Source organism: Chiroxiphia lanceolata, chromosome 1 (genome assembly GCF_009829145.1).
Source record: "Chiroxiphia lanceolata isolate bChiLan1 chromosome 1, bChiLan1.pri, whole genome shotgun sequence".
NCBI lineage: Eukaryota > Metazoa > Chordata > Aves > Passeriformes > Pipridae > Chiroxiphia > Chiroxiphia lanceolata.
This window is the reverse complement of record NC_045637.1, coordinates 110,321,252-110,345,724: the sequence shown is the minus strand read 5'-3', so window position 1 is coordinate 110,345,724 and position 24,473 is coordinate 110,321,252. Positions and strand designations below refer to the sequence as shown.

General features: G+C 39.3%; 1 protein-coding gene across 7 annotated transcripts in view; it reads right to left on the bottom strand.

Annotated features, from left to right (window-relative positions):
* Positions 1 to 1,318: 1,318 nt before the first annotated feature.
* TRAK1 (trafficking kinesin protein 1) overlaps positions 1,319 to 24,473 on the bottom strand; it is a 129,840-nt gene continuing 106,685 nt past the window's right edge. For 4 of the 7 annotated variants that reach the window (XM_032687700.1, XM_032687727.1, XM_032687684.1 and 1 more), the window contains 5 exons: positions 23,962 to 24,198; positions 22,764 to 23,080; positions 18,230 to 18,559; positions 9,952 to 10,054; positions 1,319 to 4,308 (listed from right to left, as the gene is read on the bottom strand). In XM_032687700.1, coding sequence (XP_032543591.1) covers positions 3,510 to 4,308; positions 9,952 to 10,054; positions 18,230 to 18,559; positions 22,764 to 23,080; positions 23,962 to 24,198 — 1,786 coding nt within the window. In that variant the 3' untranslated portion in view covers positions 1,319 to 3,509. Of the gene's footprint in view, positions 4,309 to 8,582; positions 8,672 to 9,951; positions 10,055 to 18,229; positions 18,560 to 22,763; positions 23,081 to 23,961; positions 24,199 to 24,473 lie in introns of all 7 variants that reach the window. The other 3 variants (XM_032687691.1, XM_032687719.1, XM_032687737.1) reach the window with 2 other exon arrangements.

Sequence of the window (24,473 nt, the reverse complement as noted above, 5' to 3'; positions counted from 1 at the left end):
ATAAGAGACATGCAGGCAGAACTTATGATTGCAAAGCACTCCAATTCAGGTGGGAGTCCTTCTATGGTTGTATCTCTGCCTGAGAATACCTGCTTTTTAAAGGGGGCAGGACAGATCCGGTCCAAATGGTCCAAACAATATCCTGATACAGTATAGCCTGGAGAAAGACTTATTACAGACAACTGGAGAGGGACTTCTACAAAGGCATGTAGTGATAGGATAAGGACTAATGGCTTTAACCAAGAGTAGGTTTAGATTAGATATTAGGAAAAAATTCTTTACTGTGAGGGTGATGAGGCACTGGCACAGACAAGCTTTGGATGCCCCATCCTTGGAAATGTTCAAGGCCAGGTTGGATGGGACTCTGTGCAACCTGGTCTAGTGAAAGCTGTCCCTGCCTATGGCAGGGGGGTTAGAACTAGATGATCTTCAAGGTCCTTTCCAACCTAAACCATTCTCGTCCTCCCTGGATGCCTCCCATTAACTATTAACTTCCTGATCACGAGTTTCCCTCAGGCTTGGAGCTGCATAGAAAGAAAGGATGAGTCTCCATACTCACTGACACAGTACCTGGATGTGCCCAGCATGGCATCAGCCTTTCTCACAGCTGGTGTATGGCACTGTGTCATACTAATGCAAGCCCTTCACAAGTTCATTTTGGCATTACTGCTATCCCAAATTCTCTCTGTAGCAAGCATGTGATATAAATGGTACTATTTTTCTCTAAACCTCAAACACACATCCCTCTCCTCAATGTATGAGGCTACCTAATCTTTCTAGGAATTATTACCTGACTACTCCCTCCTCCAGGGAGCTCTTACCACTACTTAGCTTTCACCATGTGTGAAGTTTTTTATTTCTCCATACCTGGTGTTTAATCAGTGTGCTGTTCCCTCCCTCAGTAGTGAAGATTCTAGATAACAGCAGACCTCACCTCTGTCTCAGCAGGAAAACACAGGGTGTTTCCTCCTTAACTTTGTACTTTCACATTTTGTTACTACAGGTTTTGTATCATATTAGGCTGGAGAATCCACATGCCTCTCCCCCTCAAAATACAGAAACCACACAACATCCAATTCTGCTTTCTTGGAATTCAAATAGAAATAAACCCTCACATTTAGTTCTGTGCTCTTTTTTTTGACCGAAACTTCACCTGTTCCAGCTATCTGAAAACTTTTAAATCATTTCTCTAAGAATTTAAAAACTAAACCTGGTGACCACCTCTTAGTTTGCTTTGACTGAGAGATGACAGCAAGGGATCAAGGTGGAAGATTTATCACCTTAAAAGAACGAGAAAAAATCGAATAATACACAACAGTGCAATTTTTCTGTTATTTTATTGATATTAGTGAAGAAAAAATTAAGTTTCATCTTTCTGATGTGTTACAATAGCTTTCTCTGGTGGGTGGACAGCTCCTGCTGCTTATTCAAAGGTTAAATACTTCCAATTGCATGATTAACTTCTACACTTTAAGTTCTCATATGGTATTGCTTTCTTCCTCTGGGTATATAAAATGGTCCATTAAGTCCATATTTTTTTTTTCAGAATCAACTGTTATTCTATCTACTGGTTTAAGATACATTCAAATAAAAAGATACTTAAATTTACTTGCAATAAGTGCACACATACAACAGCAAACAGAGCTGATGGCATTTTACTAAAACATTGTAAGTTCATAGAATAAATAGTTTTCAAACACATGCTGTAACTGACCGATGTGTTTTTTTTCTTTCTCAAAAAATATCCTTAGTGTCCATAGCACTACTGCAACAACTACTTCATTCAGAAAAAAAAACAAACCACCCACCTATCTCTCATCACAAAGACTAAAAGACAGTTTCATTTACACAAGAAATTATCAGTGCTAATAATTTAGTAACAGTCTGGTACAAACGGCAATTCATGGCAATTACGTGTAGTGCGATAATGGCAACAAACAGGGAGCTTGATTTAGATGCCACAAGAAGTGCAAGGAAAAGAAAGTGGATGCTAAACCCTCACTCCTCTCCATCCCCTCCTCCAACAGAAAATGTATGTCTCAGCTCTGCTTTAGAAACAAGGTCTCTCCAGTCTGTTCCAGTTCCAAGGTATTTCAGCTCTTTCTACAAGCACCCAGCAGAATTTTGGGAGGAACAGAGAAAAAACTGTGATATAGTTAGGATTGCCTGGCAACTAAAGGTTGTGTAAGGTCTTTTGTTTCCTTTCTGAAAAGGCGGGGAGCTATATGTTTGGTATTGGCAGGTACTTTTTCAGTTTAAAAACACTGTGAAAATAAAGTGTTTCCCATACTTTTATCTATACTAAGGTCCAACTTTGGATGAAAAAAGAACACAGAAAACTGGTAGGGAATATTCTCACCCTGCTTACAAGGCCATGGTCTTCGACATGAATAAAAGGTGAAGATCAGCACCAGGACTGCAAGTTGCTCTTTCCAGCTTGTACCATTCTGTTACTAAATGTTTTCTGTGATCCTCTGCTGAGGTTTCAAGGATACACCTTTTCCTAATACTGGTTTTGCTACATGTTCTTTTATAACATTCTTATCTGTCAATCTGTTCCACAACTTTGACTTCTAGGAAGTCACTGCTGTGTTTACCTCACAAGTTGTGAAAACTCTTTTCTTTGGGGGCACTGACAAAGCGTGTTTCAGTGGCAGCAACACATAGTAAAGCATTTTCCCTTCCACAATCCAGTGCAGCATTGAAAAAGAAAACAAAAACAAAGAAACCCAAACCCAACCAAACAAAAATGACAAAAACAAACAAACAAACAAAAAAAAGAAGTTGCACACAGTGTAAGCATGCCAAATGAAACAGTGGTGGTAGGAATATGTCACTATTCCAGGTACCCAGTAGGCCTGCTGACTTCAACCCAGTATTAGTTCAAGTTTATAATTTTGGGGAGGAGGCAAATACAGAACAGGGGAAAAAAAAAAGAAGTTTCATCCATTCAGGCATAATAGCCAGGCACTCCAATAACTCAGCTCAACTCATCTACAGAGGCAAAATTAAAACTACCACATGTTAAACTGAGCGCTTTTTTCAGTATTTAATGAAGCACAAATGCTCCCATGCTTCAAGTGATGTAATGAGAGGTCTCACATAGCACATTCAATAGCTTCCCATGCACCTTTGACTCAAGTGAGGCTAGCTACAGAATTCACGTTTTTCTAGTCAAGTTACTTTTTGTTGGTTTTGCTCTTCTGTTTTTTTCAGTGCATCTTAAAAAAAAAAACCTTTTCAAAAGGTTAGCAAGTTAACCTTAATACAGCAATCATAGCATAGAGCCTTTTGCACTCAATTGAACAGTAAAATAATCCAATTAGTTACAATAGATCTGGTACATATTTACATGTTTTATACAAAGTTTACACATTTCTCCCATTAGGCACGAAGTTGATTTGTCAAACTCAAGAGGCAATGAAGGGGTGGTGGGGGAAGGAAAGGGAGGTTGGAGAAAGAATCTGAGTATTTTCATTTAAAAAGACTAGCTGTAAAAATAAAGTCCTTCATCGTAAGCTAGTTTGCTTCGGGAGCTTGGTTCCCATGAGGATCCCCGAAGTGAGAGATGTCGGGCCTTTCATCTGCATGCTGGAACCCACCATGGTGGGGAAGCTCCGATTCCTTCGGATGCCAGTGTTCAGCTGGATGCCTCCAATGGCACTGGTCACGGCAGGGCAGCCCAGTGGGAGACCATCTGGTGCCAGGCCTCCAGGAACAAGGGCCCTCACTGGTCCCTGTGCCCCACAGAGAAGAGGTCCCTGGTCATCAGTTAAAGGAGGAGCTGATGTTTGCCCTGAACTCACAACTTTGGCGATACCAAATCTCTTGACTTTGTCCACGAGATTAAGGTTGGAAACAGACACGTCAGTCTGGCTCTCACTGTTCCTGATGTTCTTTTTATTCCTCACCTCCTTCAAGATTGAACTAGCAGGCTTCGAAGCCAAGAAGTTGTCATAAGGTGGGCTGGTGCACTTGAACTCAAAAGATGGAGGGGAAGAAGAAGGTGTCTGCATAGGTGAGTTTGGTGGAGTGGAAGGAATGATGGCCATTTTAGGAGAGTATGTGTTCAGCAGGGTGCTCCTGCTGGCTCTGTCCCAGCTCTGTGGATTGTACACTGCTGCAGAGATGCCCCTTTCCTTCAGCAGCCACACCAGCCCCAGAGATGTGCTCATTGTTGTCGTGGATTCACGGAGGTTGGTGAAGGACTCAGCCAAACTCAGACGCCGAGGAGTGCAGGGAGTAGCCACTGGGGTGCCTTTCAAATTGCTAATGCTGCCACAAGCTGGAGTAGGTGCTGCGTTAAGGCTGAAAGCAAAGGAGCAGTCAAATTATTCTCTCTAGCAGGGAATTAAAACTTAGTGCAAGCAAGATTTTTAACTCTGAGCAGGGCCTTTTATCCATTTGGAGAGTGCACAGGACACTGACAGTTCCCAGCTCCTCACAAATGTGATTACAAGAGCAAAAACATTGTCTCTTACAAAACACATCTCCACTTTGCACACTTCACAGCCCAGTCTCATGGAATTAATGCAATCTGCAACAGCCAGCATCACATTCCTTCTATAAACTGTTCACAGGTTTATAATCAACACCTTCAATTTTTCTTCCTGACCTACTGTCACAACTCCCAGTTGCTTCTGTGAGACAAAGAAATAGGGGAGACTTGACCAATGGTATAAGCAAGACATGTACTTTCTATTGTCACTTCTGAGCACAGAGAACTGCCACTCCTTCTAGTTCTGCTGGGTCATAGGAGAGAGTGGCAAGGGAGGAGGGGAATTTATTTGCTATAGAAGTATTTGTAGAAAAGCTGTTGGAAGTTGGAACTGCCACCAACATGCACTTCTGTAAGGTTAAACCCTTGTTCCCTGCTTATGTTGAATTTGCTTTCACTGAAGGGGAATGAGATGGGGATCTGCCTTTTGATGAGATGCACAATGGTATGAATAGTGAACAGAAGTGATAAGAAAAATCTAGTCAAGCTCTTGTCAACTGGCCAACAGGTAACTGGTAACTCAGCAAACCAAGCATGACAAAGAGCCATTCTACAGCTAATTCGGTAAAACAATTTTTATAGTTTGAAACAGTGCTAAACTGTACCCCAATTCCACTTCTTTCTTCTCAAAACATGTACAGGCAGAGGATAAGAAAATATTAAATGACAATAATCTACATATTTAGAACAAGGGACATACATTACATACTTACGTTTAGTGCTATCTTACGGCACTTTGTTTTCTTAAGCACACTACTGCTAGTTACTAGGGGTTGGGAATTCTTGAAGCATATCAAATAGCATCTGGTAGACTGCCCTCACCCCACAAGCTGTTCAGCTAAATGAACACAGACTTAATACAGTACTTATTTCCAAAGAATAACCGCAAAAGATACATTCCAAATCCTTCGTGCCACGGTGTAAGATCTCATGAACAGGTTTGACTGTTTCTGGCACTACAGTGCCATCCTTAAAAGACTTGTTTCTAATAGATCAGGTTGGCCACAGCATGTTTACTTATTGTCATAGGTTTACTTGTTCTAAAAATCCAAGCAGAAATTTTGCTTTTCCTTGTCCCTCTGTAAAAGAAGGATGTTGAACGGGGAGGGGGAAGGGGTGGTTGACTATACAAAAGAACTAGCTGGCTGACCTGCATTCCGGATTAATGGCCCATCAAAAGCTGCAGCGAAGGGAGAGGAGTTTTTCTCCTCCTCTCCTTACAAATAGGGGACACTTCACTTTTTGCCTTAACGGGGGCAAGGCGTGTTGGAGAAGCTCGGAGGCCGTTTTGCTCTCGACCTGGTCATCTGGCTGCTTTCTGGCCTCAGCTTGCCTGTGCGCTGCCCTGTCCAGCCCAAATCTGCTCAGAATTCATCGGAGAGTTTGTGCTCATCGAAGAAAAAAAGGGGGAGTCCTGATCACAGCGAGCCGCAGGCAGCGTGAGTTTAGTAGGAAGGAAATCGCCCCTTTTTCCCCTGTTCCCCTTCCCCTCCTTGCGGGAGGCGGGGGGGAATCTCCATTTTCCAGCTTCTCCTGAGATCCAGGGCCCCACATGGCTACAGCTGGAGCCCAACAGCTCCCCCTGCCGACCAACACTGAGCACTGCAGGCTCTGCACCTCCAGTGATCCAAAATCGTGCTAGAGGACAGAGAAGTATCAAACTGTTTCCTTTTTGAAGGGGTCTTTTGGGTGCACAGGATTATTGTTTAGTTGTTTTTGTGTTCTGTCACTGTTTTTGCCAATATACATATATCCTTTAATAAAGGGTTGTTATTTCCTCCATTTTCCATACTTCCTTGATTGGAGCCTCTTAATTTCGGATATACAATTGCTGAGAGAGAGGAGCTTGGTCTACCTCATAACTCATCCTCCTTAGCAAAACACTCCAGTCTCTTTAAACTGAGACACTTACAGATAATCTCCACTCAAAATTTATGTCAGTCCAGACTACACCATCCATTCATTAAGACATGATATACATAGTTATTCCAGAAACAATGCATGTGGCACATCTATAATACTCCCGGTTCATGTCTGCTGGGAAAATTCCAAGAGTTCCATGCACCTTCAAAAAAAAAAAACCTTTCCAACTTTTTCTAACTATGCTCAAATTATGATCTTTGCCATATGAATTTGAATTCCGCTGTAATAGGAGTATGCACAGCTTCATCCCCTCTAATGGCATTTAAAGGGTCTTGAGCAACGCAACACTTGATGTTAACACAGAATTCATTGACCTGAGCTCACCACTGTTCAAAGAAGAAAATCTTCCCCCCATCTTGGCACATTAGCAAGCAGAAGACACTCAGCAAAGAGTCAAAAAAAAAAACCAAAACCAGTGCAAGAAAGTGGGAAAACTAAGCAGCTGGGAGGAGAAGGAACAGGGGAAAGAATGGGATCTTCCTTTTTCAGTAGAGCCACACTGTTGGATTGGCTCAGTCATAACATACAGCTTTAACTTAAGTTGGGTTCTCTGTATCAAGAAGTGCATCAAATAGCCACATTGAGACAATCTGGATGGATTTCCAGGCATAGAGAAGACTCAGGCCAGTGAATTAATTGCATCCGTTTTGCCTATATGGACAACAGGGTTGAGATGATGTCTTGACTGGAATTTGCAGTCTCATTTCACCTTACATTAATCAACTCTGTGTAGCCAACACTACTGTGCATGTCAGGTTAGACACCCTGGAATGTTTTGTTCTGAACCACAGCTTCTGATGAGCTTAGAACATCATCTAGATCCATGGTTTATAGTGATCAGGTGGCATGAGTTCACATAACACTAGAAACTCTAGTCCAGTGGTCTTCAAAAAATCAGCATATCTTTAAGGTACTCCTTAATTAGCATGATGCTATGAAGTTTCACATCATGTCTTCTTTCCATGGCTGAACAGAATCTGACCAACATGATCTCTGACAGTGATTTGGAAGTGTACCAACCTCTACTCTAAGCAAATGAAACTGCCAAAGGATTTCTACCTTGCAGTTGCAATTCAACAGGAGGAATCCCATATATTCCTCTCAATAAACTGTAGTGAAACACGTTTGAGAAAGCCAGTAGACATAATTAGAAAAGCAGCCTTGCTAAATGGCTCTGGAACCAGTCTCCTTGCACCACCATGTGTTCTGTGGCTGTCAGTGCACGGACGGCACACCCTGATGTCCTCTCCACTCTGCCTGGGCTGTATCAGCGGCAGGGGAAGAGGACTACTCCCGGCAGAGCTATGGAGGCCACGCACACCCACTGCAGCAGCACACAGGCACTCTGAAGGCAAGGCTGAATGAAGTTAGTTCACAATTCTTCTCTTAAACATTGATTAAAGCTGGACCCTCATAGCTCTGATTTCAGTTCACAGTGGAACTAAAAAGCAGTGACAGTCACCATGGTCATCTCATCTCCCACACAGAATACAGAAGACTTGAAAAATGTGAAGGAGAGAAAAGAAAGAACTTACTGCATGAACTGACTTTCTACAAGGTAGGACCATATATATTTCAGAAACGCAGACACATGGTGTTAATCATCAGGTTTCCAAGATGCCCTAGTCACAAGATGAAAACTAGAGCACTCCAATGGCTTATTAACTTCAACAGCTTCACTCTTTCCAGCTACAGATTTCAGTTGCACAGACGTTTAGATTAGTATTTCTACTAATTCATCAGCACAGTTACACACTATTGTGCAACAGAAAAAATAAGCCATCCCTGCAAGAAAGCAGTTGTAGGTGTTACCTTTTTTGTCTGTTTGATCATTTTGGCATTGCTTTAACCAGGAAATATTTTTCCCATCGAACTGACCAACACCACTGGGCAACCTGGACACAACTGCAGAAACAGACTCAAAGTGGCCTCAGCAACTCAGCCCAGTGACAGTTTCAGAGTTAGATTGAGAAAGGAAACAAATAAATGAGCATTTCATTTAGCTAGATGAAATTTAGTCAGGTTAGAGCAACACCTGGGGTAGCATAGGTTAAAATGCAACCAGGCAGGTAAGTGCCAAACCTCTTTGGGGTTAGCTGGTGCCACACACACGAGCATTCCTTGTCATGATCCTGCCAATACTGCTGGCAGTGTTGCTCACCCCTGACCACGCTGGGTCATAGTGTCTGCCCTATACCTCCTCTCAGCACAACGAGACATAACGCAGGTTCCTCGTCCTCCTCACATGACCTGTGAAGAATCGTTTATAGTTGGTAAGGAGGAGCTCCTTAAACACGTCTGCTGAAAACATCACGCTGTTTATTTTGCTCTTTGTCCTCCTGAATGAACGATGAACTTCAATTTAACTAAGGCAGCTGATAATGTACTGAATTTAGCTGTCCATTCTGGCTGATTTGTTAGATTTAGTAACCAATGAGTTTATTATGACCACAACTAACAGCAATTCAATAATAACAAGAAAATTAACATAGAACTGCAGCCATTTAAGAGGATCTCTTCAGTAACCATGTTGATGGGAAAGGAAGACAGAAAAGAGTAATGAAAAACCACCCAGGCCACTATTAACTAAGTTCAGAAAGGGAAGCAGAAAAGTTACATTTAATCATCAACCATTTCCTTTCTACCTGACAAGTTTTCATATTCAATACCTTTGCTCTTCATGCCCTTCACAGGCAGTCACTGCCCATCTGATGTCTAAATAGGTCTAGACACATCATCTCTGAATGGGGACCTACACAATGGTATGCTCCCACACAGGAGCTGGAAGGGGCAGAGAAAGCAATGAGGCATTGTATTTCTAAACAGAAAAGAACATTCTTTAAATACTGATTTGCTAAGGAAGTAAAGCTCCCTGTTTAGGTATGAAATTCACACACACACCTTGGTTCTCAGATCTTCACCTTCCATAAGGCCTTCTGTCAGCATGCATTGCCTATACACACCAATTACTATTGTTATGCCAGTTCATTAGTTTCAGTCTGGCTACTATGAACTCATTTCCAACAATTACACCAAGGAACAAAGTAGACATCTCTTTGTTTCTGATTAATGCATATTTCCTCATCCATTCCTCATGTACTTCCTGGATTTCTTTACGTGCACATCCCGTTTTCTTCAGTGAAAAAAGATTTAGTCTTTTCCTCCCAGGAAAAACCTTTCTTTTTTTTTTTTTTTTTTTCAATGAGAGAACACATTCTGTGCATTCACATATGAGGACTACAATTAGTCTGAGATCAAGAGGAGCCAGGTTTGGAGCCAATACAGTTATGTCTGATCCTAGAATATCTTAACTAGAGACAACAAAATTTAAGATACTTCGATTGGCTTTTTAAAACATTACACATGCCTCTCAAAATCAGGTTGAGGTAACTCAAAATGGGAGGAATAGTTTGTGGGTGTGTTGTAGTTCACCAATGCAGCTAATGCTTTTGCTTATGCCATTGTTTTGCATTTGCTTAGAGGGAAACTTTGACAGAGCTGAAGGCTTTGCCATCACAGGAATCCCTTACCTTGGAGTGACTCGTGTGAGTTCATCGGAGGGGTGCAGAATGCGGCAGGTGGTGAAGGTGAAGGTGGAGTTGGTTTGTGACATGCACTTCCCAGGATGAGGTACTAAATTAAAAAAAAGCAAATTCTTTGCATTTTACACAGAAAAGGGGAAAATCAAACTTCTGTGTGCTGATTAAGACAGATGCAAAAAGTGATGAGGCACCTTGATGGGATCAATGTAAGAAGAGTGAAATACACACAGACACTTGTTCTCCAAGAGAAACACCTCTAGGACTCCAAGGCCAGTGCTAAAAAGGTCTGCTGAAACTTGTCCATGACCATAATAAGTCTTGCTCAAGCTAAATTCAGGCCAGGCAGTGCTTGAAATACTAGCCCTTATCTAAATGAGCAACTTGCATCAGTGGGAAATTACAAGCAGCATTTTCTAGTACCAGCTCAGGAGCACCACGATGTTCTGCATGCTTGCGCATTTCAGCTTTTAGACTGATCCACAAAAAGGCATCCTCATTACTTCTCAGTAATGGATCCACCTGGCTAATGCTACAGGAATATGGACTGTTGGGGTGGGGAGCAGATGAACACGTATTAATTACTATTTCTGATTTCTCACATCCACAGTATGGAAAAGTGGTAGTTTTTTGGATCCACTACTGTACATCTGTGACATTTCTCTTGTGCCTGTGATTAGGTTCTTTAAGAATGTACGTCCTCAGCTGCACAATATAGCAGATTTTGAATATTTCTGAACAGTTTAGTAAAAAAATTTCCTGACAAATGCCGCTGTAAAACTGCCACTCTGTTGGTGCATCAGTGATTTGGGAAAGAAGCAACACAGATCAATTTAAAAAACTGAAGACTTAGGCCAATTTCTTTTTTCTTCATAGAAACACTTCCATGGCTGTACTAATCTGCTATATAATGCAGCTGTGGTCACCGCAAAATAACTACCGAATTTAAGAGCCATGCATCTCAAAAGCTGATTGAAAAATACCCAGAGTTAAATATTACATCAAAGATATCATGATTGCATAGGTTCTCTTAATTAATAACCAAACTTAGCAGTGGCCAAAAGACATGCACAGTAAAAACCATGTGCAGCTCCCGCCCCCTCAGTCCTACCCAACCCTCTGAGCCATTCCCTGATTAAGCCACATTGTAATACCACAGTACACAACGATTCAACACATTGCAAAGGACAGACAGACCAACCAGCTAGACCAGACACCATTCTGAACTTCCAGAGAAGCTTAGCAGAAGCAAGGCAAGTCTTAATCGTGGCTGTGTTCCCCTTTTCATATATAAAGTATCACAGCTCCAAAACAGGGTGTGCAGTTAGGTAGTCCTTTCAGAACACATATAAGTGGTGTGTGAAGGGTAGAGCATGGGGAGTGTGAACAGTGGAAGCAGAAGTGGTTAAGCAAACAACGTGAGGTAACTTCTAGTTAGCGCTGGAATGTACTGCTGTACATTAAAGAAGGATGTTTCTAAAAACCCACTGGAGTGTCATGTTAACACACTCAAATGTTAGCACGGCATAACATAACAACAAGCTCTACTTCACCTCCAGAGATGGTAATTATGAAGCTTCAGGAATCCAGTTGCTTTAGAGATTAGTGTGAGCACTATAAAAACTATTACAAGGGAGCACAGCCTAGCAATCATGATTCTCTCCATATTGTAGAGAGTTATATGAAAATCTGGAGAAAGAGCTCAGATAACTGGACATGAAAAAATTGGTTATTTAGAGAAAACACAGGACTTTAACACAAATCAATTAGAAACAAAGCAGTTATCCCTGGATGATGAATAGAGAACAGAATAAAGCAATGCTGATTTAAGATTGCAAGCTCAACCCAAAGCACATAGCTGTAATACAATCAGTGCATTTTCCCCATTTGTTATATCCACTGGGCATCCCCTCAGATAGGAGACAGGCACATTGAAGATACATAGCTGCATTAGCAAAGCAAGACTCATTGATATTAATGAGTCACAGATAGGAGAAGGCTGCTAAAAGTAGAGAAATCACTGACTCTAATAAGAGGAAACAAATTGAAATGATAAAAAAAATCTATCCATTTCCATGGATGTATTCCACCCTCAAATACCACTAAGAAAGTCCTGTACCAGCTTCATCCTCCATCAGTCAACAATGGGGTGTATCATACTGCTGTAGCATTTTCCATCCTTTGGACACAGTAAAAAGAGTGAGAATCTGTTGCTGTAAATGAACAAAGTTTATAAAATAGAAACAAAATGATTAATTCCTAACTTACTAATTTTACATATGAATGGCCATTTCCTAAGTTGGTATATTTTCATGAGGAAACAATACATTTTTATAATAAAAGAGACTATCTTCATATATATATACACCAAAGCATTATTTTTAATATAAACATCCCTTCCATGTAACTGTGTCTGAAACCAAATGTTTTACTTATATCATCCTTTTCAAAGTAGTAGCAGCTTAATAACCATGCTTTGTATCTGTATGAAAAAAGAATCTGTACATAATTCAGTACTGAACAAAGTTTACAGAAATATCATGTGATTTCGTCTGTCAGGAAACATGTGCAAACTGTGCATTTCCCCCCTAAATTAAAATTAAAGCTAAACCTAAGATTGCTGTTGGATCATGTTTTATTTATTCTCAGGAATTAATGATTCTTCACTTTAAGCTTTCTCAAACAATTCATAGGCATTATGGGAAAAATGCAAAGCATAATAGCTGAAAAGGGACTTTCCTGCTGTAAGCACAACAGCGTTGTAAAAACTTCTTTTAAAATAGTGCAAAAAAGGCAGGTTCCAGTCAAACAGAGAGCTCCATCTTGTGGCAAAACAAACAGAGCTTTCCTCATTCAAAACATAAAGCTGATTTTATATAGCTCAGAGCTGCCTCAGATCCAGATTCAGGACTCAGAGCCTACGGGCCATTGTGCTAGGCGTAAACAGCAAAATAGATATGTTTAGGACATGATCTTCTGCCCAGGGAACACTCAGAGGGCTGTTTAATCTGTGTTTCAACCAGCTTGTGCAGAGGAAGGTACAAAGCTACAGTATGTAAGCTACTGTCAAGACAAACTGCGTTTGAGGAATATTTGTAAGAAGTAGCTATACTAAAACAGCTACAAAAACATTGATTTTGTACCACTGGATCCAAACTCAAATTTGCTGAAATAACAGTGAGGAGGCAGAGAGCTCACAGTGACCAGTGAACCTTTTTTTTTCTTTTAATATAAACACCTCTTCTGGCAAATGCAGATTTATTAAGAAATTAACTTCAAAAAAATTTATTAGAAAATTAACTTTAAAAAGATTAGAAATCCTCAGAGTATGACTTGACCCAAATTGGCACAAAGGTAACATTTTAGTCCAATTCTGAAGCAAGCCACTCTGTTCATTATTTCTGTGGCACATTTTAAGAAAAGGAGGAAAATAAGGTGGTTCCCTGATCTTTGAGCAGGAACTGCACTGGAATTTGGGTGTTTCTTTAGCACAGGCCGTTGAGACACGAATGAAATGACAATCAGGTTGAGGAGTCCTTACAGTAACAGATAATGTTTTAAAGCATGAGAAGTTTATTTTATTGCTGAATAGAAAGGAAAAGCTCTGCCTGTTGTGAAAGAAGATAACGAAGGATCACTGAGAGGCATCTGAAGGTGAGAGCTGTGATACTCAGTGCCACCTGTACTGAAAATGCCTGGCTGACAGAACAGGTGGAATAGAGGGTATGCTGAAGCTGATGCCTGGGTTAACAACTACAATAAAAAGGAGATGGGTGATAAATACAACAGCTGTAAAATGTGAGCATGGTGCTCTCATAAAGGTGTTTAGGTGCCTTCAGATGTCCTTCAGTAAACACTGGTTTTAGGGGTAACTGTGAATACTCAAAACCTCCAAGAATTCATACACCTATTCCAGGAGTGTTACTTCTGTTATGTTTCTTAAGCAACAAAATTCTTTTCTGACTACCTGCTTTTCGAAACTTTTCACTTATTTTGCCTTTGCAAACAACAAGAGAGGAAAAACTGAACAAAGGCAGATATTTTTTGGACAGGGTCTTCTTCGGGCTGCAGCCACTTTCTCATATGTATGTAACCATGGAGCACAGGTGTAAAAAGACTTCAAAGTATTTAATGTGGCTTCAACACGAGTTTATGCAGGCTAGGATCCCCAAAATAAAATTACAGGATTTTAACAGCATAGACAGCAACTGCTAATAGACTTCTCTTAAAGAAATAATTACTGTAAAATATTCACGTCATTTGAAAATAAGATATATTTAAATATGAAGCAATACCTTAGTTCTAAGAAGAGTTAAAAATTTATTGCTTTTCTGTACAATGTAACCTTTCAGAAGCATGTATAGTAATCCTTCTAAAAACAACTCAAACATAAGACATTCATTATGTGTTTTCATGATTTTAGGCATCTTTTGGAAAGATCACCATGTCATGATTAAGGTCTAAACATGAAATATAAGAGTGCTGATCCCATAACGCTATGCACACGTCTATTCAAAGCAATCAATCAGTGGAACTAAAACACAAGTACTAAAAGACCAGTTCATGCACCCAATACTAGCAGGCAATTAAACATATGCTGCATCATGTAGCCCTTCCAACTTCAAAATTAAAACATTCATAACATTATTAAGTGCTTTGAATGGCTTGTTCGTTTTGTTTGAATTAAAAACCCACAACAAACCAAACAAAAAACCAAACCCAACAACCCCTCCCTCCAAGACAGATTCTGTACAGTTTTGTAACATACTACATTTTCTTTCACAGAACAAAAATTTGTGCTGCAAAAATTACTTGCCCTAGATGGTATTAAGAACACTGTGTCCTGTAACTTCTTTATGATTCCAATTATGCTGAGTGTATACACAAGTGATATAAAAATTTCAACCTTTTCCTGGGTATCAGGCTAGAACTGCAATACTGAAATTTACAATCCTCCCTAAAGTTACTCTACCCACACACAGCACGTGGCTCCAACAGACCAACTGCAGATCATAAAGTACATACATGTTCATCTCTTCTGAAATGTCCAGTGCCATAACTGGGATAGAATATGCATTTATGGTGAGGAAACTATTTTATATATCAATGGATACTACAGGTTCCAACACAGGGACAGGAAAATTCAAGGATTGTAACTCATGAGTACTCTGCCAGAGAACATCTCCAGTGCAAAAATGACAAGATACAAGGCTCAGAGCATATGATACAATGAAGCAGAAACCTGCCCAACAGACTAAGGTGACCTACATCTGCTGGGAATGGTCTTTGTAGGCACTTTGTTACTAAAGACATTTTGATCTGAGGCTAGAAGACCTGTAGCTCTAGAATGGCACTTTATGGCCTGCAAACAGCAACTGTATGATGATACTTTCTGGCTTTTATAAATGTCTTGAACTAGATTTTTCCACAATGGAGCTATCTTGGATTATAAGCAAAAGCACTATTGCTAAAGACTGTATCCAAGATATCTTTCTCCTTCCCTTTTTATTTTACTTCCGCATTTTCTAGCAAGAGTTTATTTTGTACACTGCCAACTGGAACCTCCCTTGGAATCATGCAAGCAATGAGGCTGGAACTTTGGACTCATGACAGGGCTCTAAGGAGCCACATGTCCTTACACACCCCTACCTGCCTTGCATTTCTTCCAGAGAAATCTAGGAGAAAGAATGCTGAGAAGGCTTTTTCAAGAGAAGTAATGGCTATTTACATAAAAAAATAAATTCATAAGCTAAGCATGCATCTCTTCTCCCAAAAGGAATTCTTCAGTGGGCAGATTGTAGATACTAAGAAGTACTGCTTCATTAGTAAGTGCCTACTCTGAAAACACCCACAATTGTTTTCTCCTAGTGTAACATCTGACAAAACGCTTCACCAAAAGCAGATACAGCAGTGTCTTTACTTAACTTGAGCAACACAACCAGTAATGAGGTGGTAGCTCATGGATACTCTTAAAGCCTAGGCAGCTGAACAATTTGAAAGGAGGATGGGAACCCAAAATTTTCAGTGCACTTGCTCATTCTTAGTTATTAATTTTTTACCCACTTATTTCTCTAATGTATTAAAATTACCTAGAGAACAATACAAAGTGAAGTAGGATTGCCTAGAACAATTTCATAGATTTTACCTACTTCACCAATTTATAATGTAGGGAATTTGCTTAAAACCCTTGTCCGAGACAGAGTTTTCCCAGGAAAAATTAGCAGTAACCAGTAAATAATCTATTAATAACAGTGACCTATATTCAAATTGTAATGTAGACAGAAAATGGATGGAAATACCAAACTTTCTTGTCAGTTTGTAATCACAGAGCAGGGCTAGATTTATTGTTCTACTCCAAAGAAAGAACTCTTCCAAATTATTACCCAGAAATGTTTTACTAATCCATTCTTAAAAAAACCCAAGGGACTCAAACTATATCCTTGTCTATGTATAGTTCATGACAATCAGTTTTTCTACATTTTTGACATGTTCCTATGTAGAAAATTCTTACAATTAGAAAATTGTTCAAAGTGTAGCCCAAGCAACTAAGCAACTTTTTGCACAATTACTGTATCCTGAGTATATGAAGAACTGCTTGTTCCCTTCCTCTGTGCAGCAACACACTTTAAAATTAATATCTTTTGTTGAATTTTTTTATTCCCTTGATCCTAAAAATGCCAGTTATTTCAGTCTTTGATTATATCAGTCTATGTTTCCCCCTATCTCCAGTTTTTCTTGCTGTTGTTACCCAGACACTTCAAAATTATAAAAACCTGGATAATATCCAAAATGGTACACAACTCCGGTAGAGGCATTATTTATTTCCATATCAATATAAAAAAAATAATATAAACAATATTTCCGGGCAATAGATCTCTTAGAACAAAGATAATTTTTGCCAATTTAAAGGGAAGCTGAAGGGTTTGAATGTCAAAGAATTGAAACAGGCTGCCCAGGGAAGTGGTTGAGTCTCTGTCCCTGGAGGTATTTAAAAGACCTGAAGATGTGACACTTAGGGACACGGTTTAGTGATGGATTTGGCAGTGTTGGGTTAGCAGCTGGACTCAACAATCTTAGTGGTCTTTTCTAACCTTTATGATTCTATGATTTCACCTTAATACATCTGAACGCAAAAAGTAGCTTATATTCAATAGCTGAAAGCACTGAACTGCCATTGCAGTGAGACTTAAAGATACTCTGCATGTCATGATAATAACAGATATTGTTTAGCCCTGAGACAATCTAATCTTCTGAAGACTAGCCAAATATTAAGTTATGATTTATCCCAGAAAAAGGAAAGTGTCTCCATTTAAAGTAGTTACATAAAAACAAGAAGTCTGAAAAAAAAGGAGTTCTGGTAATTTTCTGATTCTTAAATATAATTCTTCACCAGAGGCAAATCTTAATGAAGATTATATAGCTTATTGAAACAAAACCCCCCAAAACCCAAGAACAAAAAAGAAATCACATGAACTCAAAACACATCTATATAGTCTTGAGAACCTGTAACCTTGTGCAATAACAGACCGCTAATGTCAGTTCAGAGTGTCTAGTAACTCATGCAGTACTGTGTCACTTAAAAATGTTTATGTCTTAATATGGTAAAAACAGGAAGGACAGGATTTAACAGTGGGGTCGAGAGGGAATGAGAGAAATGTCATTAGTCACTGCATACAAACATCCTCTTAATTCTTTATCTCAAAAGGACTTTAAAAACAGGTAACTGTACCTGAGGTAAGTGAATTACACTTACAGAATTTCTTTGGTGATTTTCGAGGCACTTCCATTTGTTTCAGCAAAGGCAACTTAGATGCACCTTTAGAACACCAATCTTTGTACAAAAATCTACAGAATGGCAACACCTCTTATGAACAGTCAGAAGAGTATCTGCACTACAATCATACAAAATATATGTAATCTGTACATTACATACACTAAACAGCGTGCACTAAATACACATACAAGTTGCACACGTGCCACACAAAGGTTTGTGAACAAACCACTTCCTTTTAGCAGCCTTCTCTTATCAAAATAGATTAAAATATTGACCACAGATGCTGTTACTGAAAAACAAATTAAAATATTATCAAGGAAACGATTTTTGAGCAAATGTTAGAATGGTTATGTTCTAACCACTGCACGCATTAACGTGCAGATGCTACACACAAAGCGATATTATGGATGCTGTTCTGGAGAGACGTGAGAATGGCCCAGTAATCAAAATCCTGAAAAGATGTCAGTTTTACTGGACTTAATGAGTTTCCCTCACCAGACCCCTCATCATCGTCAGTCGCGGACTCCTGCATCTCCTCTGTGAAAGCCTGAGATTGGCGGGGGTTATTCTTGTTGTCTGAAACAGTCACTTGTGCTTGTGACCTCTCACCTGAGGTCTCTGTGTGCTGAACTGGCGTCGAGGTAGTTAGGCCCTTGTAAGAAATGTCACCTGTCTCATCTTCCTCATAGTCATTAAGGCAGTACACTTCATCCAGGTCCAGGTCTAGGGTCCTGAAGCCCTTAGTGACAACTCCGGGCCTTGGGTCCAGGATCCCACCTAAGTGAGGCTGAGCCAGCTGCTGCCAGTGGTGCAAAGTGGCAGAACCTTGAAAGGGAACAGAAAGACAACAAAAACAAATTAGTAATCAATCCAGGACCTAAAAGACAGAAAGTCGCACTTTGTTTATCCAGAAGACCAAAGGTTTGGAAGCTCTGAACCTTTAATGTTTCTGGGTTTAATATTTCTAAGACGACATGCTACAAGACAAAACTGCTTCTCCTATGCTTCAGCATTTCCACATCAGTGTGAAATAAACTGATCACATCAGCACTTAGGCAAAGCCTGGTGGTGAGCTGTGGCATACTTGTGCACATGCACATCCCCTCCCCGTAAATACTCTCATCCCTTTCAATTCATGGGATTAAGCAGGAGCAGAAAGAATTTACATTTAACAGTTTGTCTGATCACCATCACAGAAAGCTCTAAGAGGAACATAAACCACGTATTCCCATGTTAAGCTCACACTAAGACAGGTGCTGAAAACATGCCAGAATTTACCACCAGTGGCTAACAGGAGGACAGTAGTCACACAGATTGCACAGCAATTTTGGCTGTGTACCATATGTTAGATAGCCCCATGAACTTCAGGCACGTGTAAGCAGATAATACTTCTGAACTATACATCAAGTCTAAATACCTGTATAGCTCCTATGCTACAGGAACTCAACTACTATGTAACTGAATGCTACTGTACCTGTAGCTTCATCCTTGGCAGAGAAATGTTTTGAGGAAGGAGGTACATTTTACAGAGAAAAGCATTTAACATTCAGTGTTTAATAGGAGATAATTAGTCAGAAACAGCAATGGATCAAGATAAACTGATATATACACTGAGATGGGCCCACTGCAATCAGGGGAGGATTTATCTGATTCCTCAAGTAGTGATTAAACACTGCTTGCAAGGGCCTATGTTTTCCTATGTGCCCACCATCACTACTGTGTTGAAATGTATAACTTAAAACCATACATGTCCTATGACACAAACAAAAAAATCTGTATTTTCATCTCTGCCAGCTCAAATCAGAGCAGTTTTTGTTGTCTTATTCCTGTCCCCTCTCCCCAAAGCAGAATACTCATTCAACGAACTGGTACACAAATGCCTCACTCATATTCAAAGACTAAGATATTGTTCAAGTTCGTTGCTTGGTATATGTAAAAACCTAAACAACTGCAATAATTAGAGAAAGGATGGTTCTTACATATATTATTTTGCATCTGAGAAAAATCCTATGGAATGAGAAAAACTGTCATTTCTCATAAGGATATTTTATTTTGGGAAGCTTACTGTGGAACAGGAAGCGAACATGGAAAAACTCTTTCTCCAGAATGACTGGGATCAGTGGGCAGCATTTTAATTAAGCCTGTCTCACTTTTTCTGTAATTTTTAGCTCAGAATAAATGGATCTGCTTTTTTTTTTAATTTAAAGTAAGTTTTGAGGGACTAAAGAGGATTGGTACCCTTGAGTTGAAACCATTATAACCCCCAAATAGATAACTGTAAAAAAGAGACATCCATATAACTTGTATTTACTTCTGAACTATCATAAAGGACAAGTTTTTTTGCTTCTATATAAAAGAAATATCCCAGAATGTGAACAAGAGCCAGATACTGTCAAGCCTTAACAAGGTTTACTGTCAGACTATATTCCAAGAATTAAAGAAAAATGGCAATCAAAATTTCTTTCTGCACTGCATGCAAGCATAAAAAGTTAATTAACTTCTGGGTGCTAGTTTCTGACCATGTAATCTTTTTCACCTTAAATCTCACCAAATCTTATGCTTAAAATAAACTCTGGAGAATACAAGCCTTTAGTTGTTAATACATATCATCTCATAGGAAAGACATTCACTGAGATATCTGCATTTTGAGCTTTAACATTTCCACTGAAACTACATGTTGCTGATTTCTTTTGGAACCTGGAAATCAAAACGGCCTAAGCTTCATCACAAAAAGGAGGATATCTGAGTTTAATCTTGATCTCATAAAATGTGTGTAAGGGATCTTTACCTTTGCCATGCGGAAAATTAACACAAATGTACAAACCAATGCAACAGTTGTAAATATCCAATAATAAGAAAAAAAAGGTGCAAAAGTAAAAAAAAAAGTGGGAAATACAGCACCTCCTTGGCCTACATTCAGTCCCATGCAACTACTACTGTTCTGTAAATTATGCTATCAGAAAAGGTTGGCATGAGGGAATTACTGTGCAACAGTGGGACTGCCGAACTGAAGGAAGAAGGAATATAAGACCAAAATATGTGTATATTTACAGAGTAAATGATTTTTTTTCCCCTATATTCCTGATACCCTTGCATGATTGGATGCAGACTGTAAGGGTCAGAGAAAGCTTAGAAATTCACAATGTGTTGCTGCCACAACTGCAATAAAGTGGGTGAAGACACAATCAGTTTAAGGTTTTAGTTTTCCTACAGGACACTGGTAGTGCTATTTCATGCTCATGGCACAACAAGCTACAAACGCACAGTTTAAAAAAAGAAAGCAAAAAGCCCCCCACTAGACTGCAACTAAAGCATGTCACATCAAACAATTCTTCTGTTTTGACTAAAAGAAAGCATGGGTTTGTTTTTTTAAAAGTGCAAAAGATTATTAATTTCTTAGTACTTCTGTCACCCTATTTATTTTACTGTGAGATTAAAAGAGTAGAAGTCATTAACCTGAAATTTATTACAGAACTAATTTTTATTTCTTCCATTTTATGGTATGAGCACTTTTAGTAAAACAGTAATAAAACCAAAGGCACAAATACTGATAACAGTCCTCTGGTACAGCAGACTATTTTGCCCCAATAGTCTGAAAGCCTCCATGAAGCTGAAAACAAAAACTAAATCTCACGAAAAATACTTGGGAAAGAAACTAAGCTGAAGTGAAGAACAATATCATAAACATGTAGTTAATGAAAGTTAGCAAACACTAAACTTATGAAACAGGCAGACATAAACATACTACAAATAAGATCTAAAATCAAACACAAGAAGTACTTTAAATGGTGCAATAATTTTAAGAGAAAAATGACTCAGTGAGAACAATAAACAAAACCAGGAAAAAAAAAACCCAGACAGATAGAAAGATGATAAAGACTTTAAGAGTTTATTGGAAGAAAAAAAGAGGATATAATGGGATGATGACAGAAATCTATTAGAGGGGTAGCAACCAGAAACTGAAACAAAGCTGGATCATTTCCCTCATGTGGTACAAGAATTTTATGACCATTTAAAAGCAGCCATGAAAACAAACTATTAAAATCTGCAGGACAGTATGGATTTGTGTGCTACAGCTATAGTTTCATTTGAGTAGGTAGAAACAGTACATCACTTTCTTCAGGACATAAGAATGGTTATTTTTGCTTCTGAATATGTGTCATGCTAAATGCTCCTTATATATGAAATAAGTTCGCTCTAAAAAGACGAAAAAAAGGAACTTCTGCAATTAAAACACACACAATTGCAATGTTATACAAGAGTTCTGTTAAAGGAAAAGAGAGAAGCCAAAGCTAAATGATGTTAACTAGTCTGTCTGTGAAACAGGAAAACTACAGGAAAACAGATTCATTTTGTTCAAAACCTTAAGGAATTTACTCGACTAACTTCCAGCTACAACCTGAAAGAACTGAAGAAAGCCAGCCAGACTACACAGTATGTTCTCTGTCAGCTTTTTTAGACAGACTACTGAACTGAACTTAGAAATAAAGCTCCAGCCCTGACTATGATCTACCTGTATCTTACCTTTTTCTGAGATAATATATGAAGGAAAACTGACTTTAAAAAACTCCACCTATTTCACACGTGAAATGCAAAGCCATAGTGACTCATGTGTGAACACTCAAACAGCCAATTAAAATCCATAGATTATTTTTAATCACTGAAGTAGTCTTACAACTGGACTAATTTAAGTAGGTAAAGATCTTTCCAGACATTAATTCATATACTTATCCATCATCCTTTTCCAAATATGAAATGGCAACATTTAGGTCAGTTGTAAAGCTGCACTGCTGATACACATGTGGCCTGTAATATTTATTTTACTGCCTTGGCTGGAGTTGTTTCTTAACACTTTTAAGGCTTGCGGGAAAATATAGTTTTTAGAAGATCTCAAACCAACATCGTGGATTACTGTCTCTAAAGTAAAAAGAATATGTATTGCAAAGATTTCCTGCTTTCTGGTGATGGATAAGAGACCATAAAGAGTCACTAAGAACAACAGATAAAGGCCGAGGCCCTTTGTTATCACCTTCTAGTGGTTTCACAATCTGAAGCTTTTCTGGTAGGTAGGAGCGACTGCTGATAGACATTCCTGAATATCCAGTGAATTCTGAAAATCTGGAGTGAGTTCCCAGTGACATGATGCTCTCTGTGGGGGTAACAGAACCACTATGGAGTTCTCCCTTTTCTGCCAGTTCCCGCAACTTCCTTTCCTGCTCTTCTTCAAAGAACTTCCGTTCCGAGAGGTAATTCTCCCGCCTGAGGGAAAGCCTACGAAGGGCAGTCTCTAGGTCACTGGAGCCTGGTGTCCCTGGAGTTCCAGGTTTCTTCATCCTGTCCTCATTTCTAAAACATAAGAAGGGACACAAAAAAAAAAAAAAGGTAGGGGGAGGGAGAAGAACACATTCTTAGAAATGCTTAAAACTTCCACATGACAGTTTTTCACCAGGACCTTTAAATTACTATGTCTGGCAACAACTTGCTACTCGTCCAGAGAGCCCAAAGGCAAACACCAATCTTTTGTTTCTGTTTCATACTACAACAGTTTTGAAATCTAGTTTCTGCCAGGAAACTCCTGGTTGGAAAACCTGCACTTATGAGCTTACTCCTACCGAGAGATGAGAGATGACTTCTTGTTGTATGCCTTACAGCTAGACAAACTCAAGTAAGCAGGCCACATCTTACAGGGCCAATGATGCAAGAATACCACAGTGAGTCACAAGAATATATTATGCTGAAAAATATATATTGTTTTGAGGAATTAAGTCGTTTTTATTGAAAAGTATATACAGCATAGTGTGGAAATGTACTGGGGGAAGAGACAAGTAGCTAGCTAGAAAAATGAAGTTTGATTGGTTTCATTCACAAGGTTTCATATCAGGTAACCTACAGATGCAAACTTTATTTTTAGGATCAAAAAAGTTAACTGCAGCTGCAACTGAGATCAGAACTCACTGGCATTTACATAAAATGGTGAAAATACAATTACTTTTAAGTATCAGCCCACAGTTGCAAAAACAAGGGTGGTTTTACATCATCTGGAGATGCTGCATCTCAGAACAGGCGTGAGTTGCAGACACTGATTGATACACAGTAGTGTCAAAACCAGTTCCTTTTTAAATAAACTTGAGTGCCCAAAAACTATAACACAAAAAGAGGAAAATAGAAACGCTTTGCCTTTATGTCAGAAGCAAAGCAAAAGCAAAGTCCAGTGCTACAGTACTGACCCATTGTCAGAGGATTCTGTCTCTAAGATGATGCTATTGGTCTTGTTGTCTATCATAATGTTAGAGATGTCTCCCCCATAGAAACTGGAACGTGGAGTGCTGACGCAGCTAGAAATGACTGAGTTCATAGCAGAGGACTGGTTAGAGCCTGGGATATTCATTGGTGACGGAGTCATGGATCTCTGCTTGACAACTTGATTAACATTTCTCACCGTCTCGAAGACCCGCTTCTGATGACTGAAAGACATAAGCACAGTTAATAATTACACAGTACCCTCTTACCTAAAGAAGGAACAGAGAAACAGGTAACAGCTTATTAACAGTCCTTCCTATTCACAGCTCCACCAACCACTGTGGTTTTATGTATAGTTTCTGTAAAGTAGTATGCAGAGGGTCCTATACTTGCTACAGTCTGGCCATTACTCAATCCATCAGCACAATTCTTCCATCACTCTAGAGTATTTTTGACAGAACATTTGACAATTACGTGCATGGACCCCTTCAAATATTAA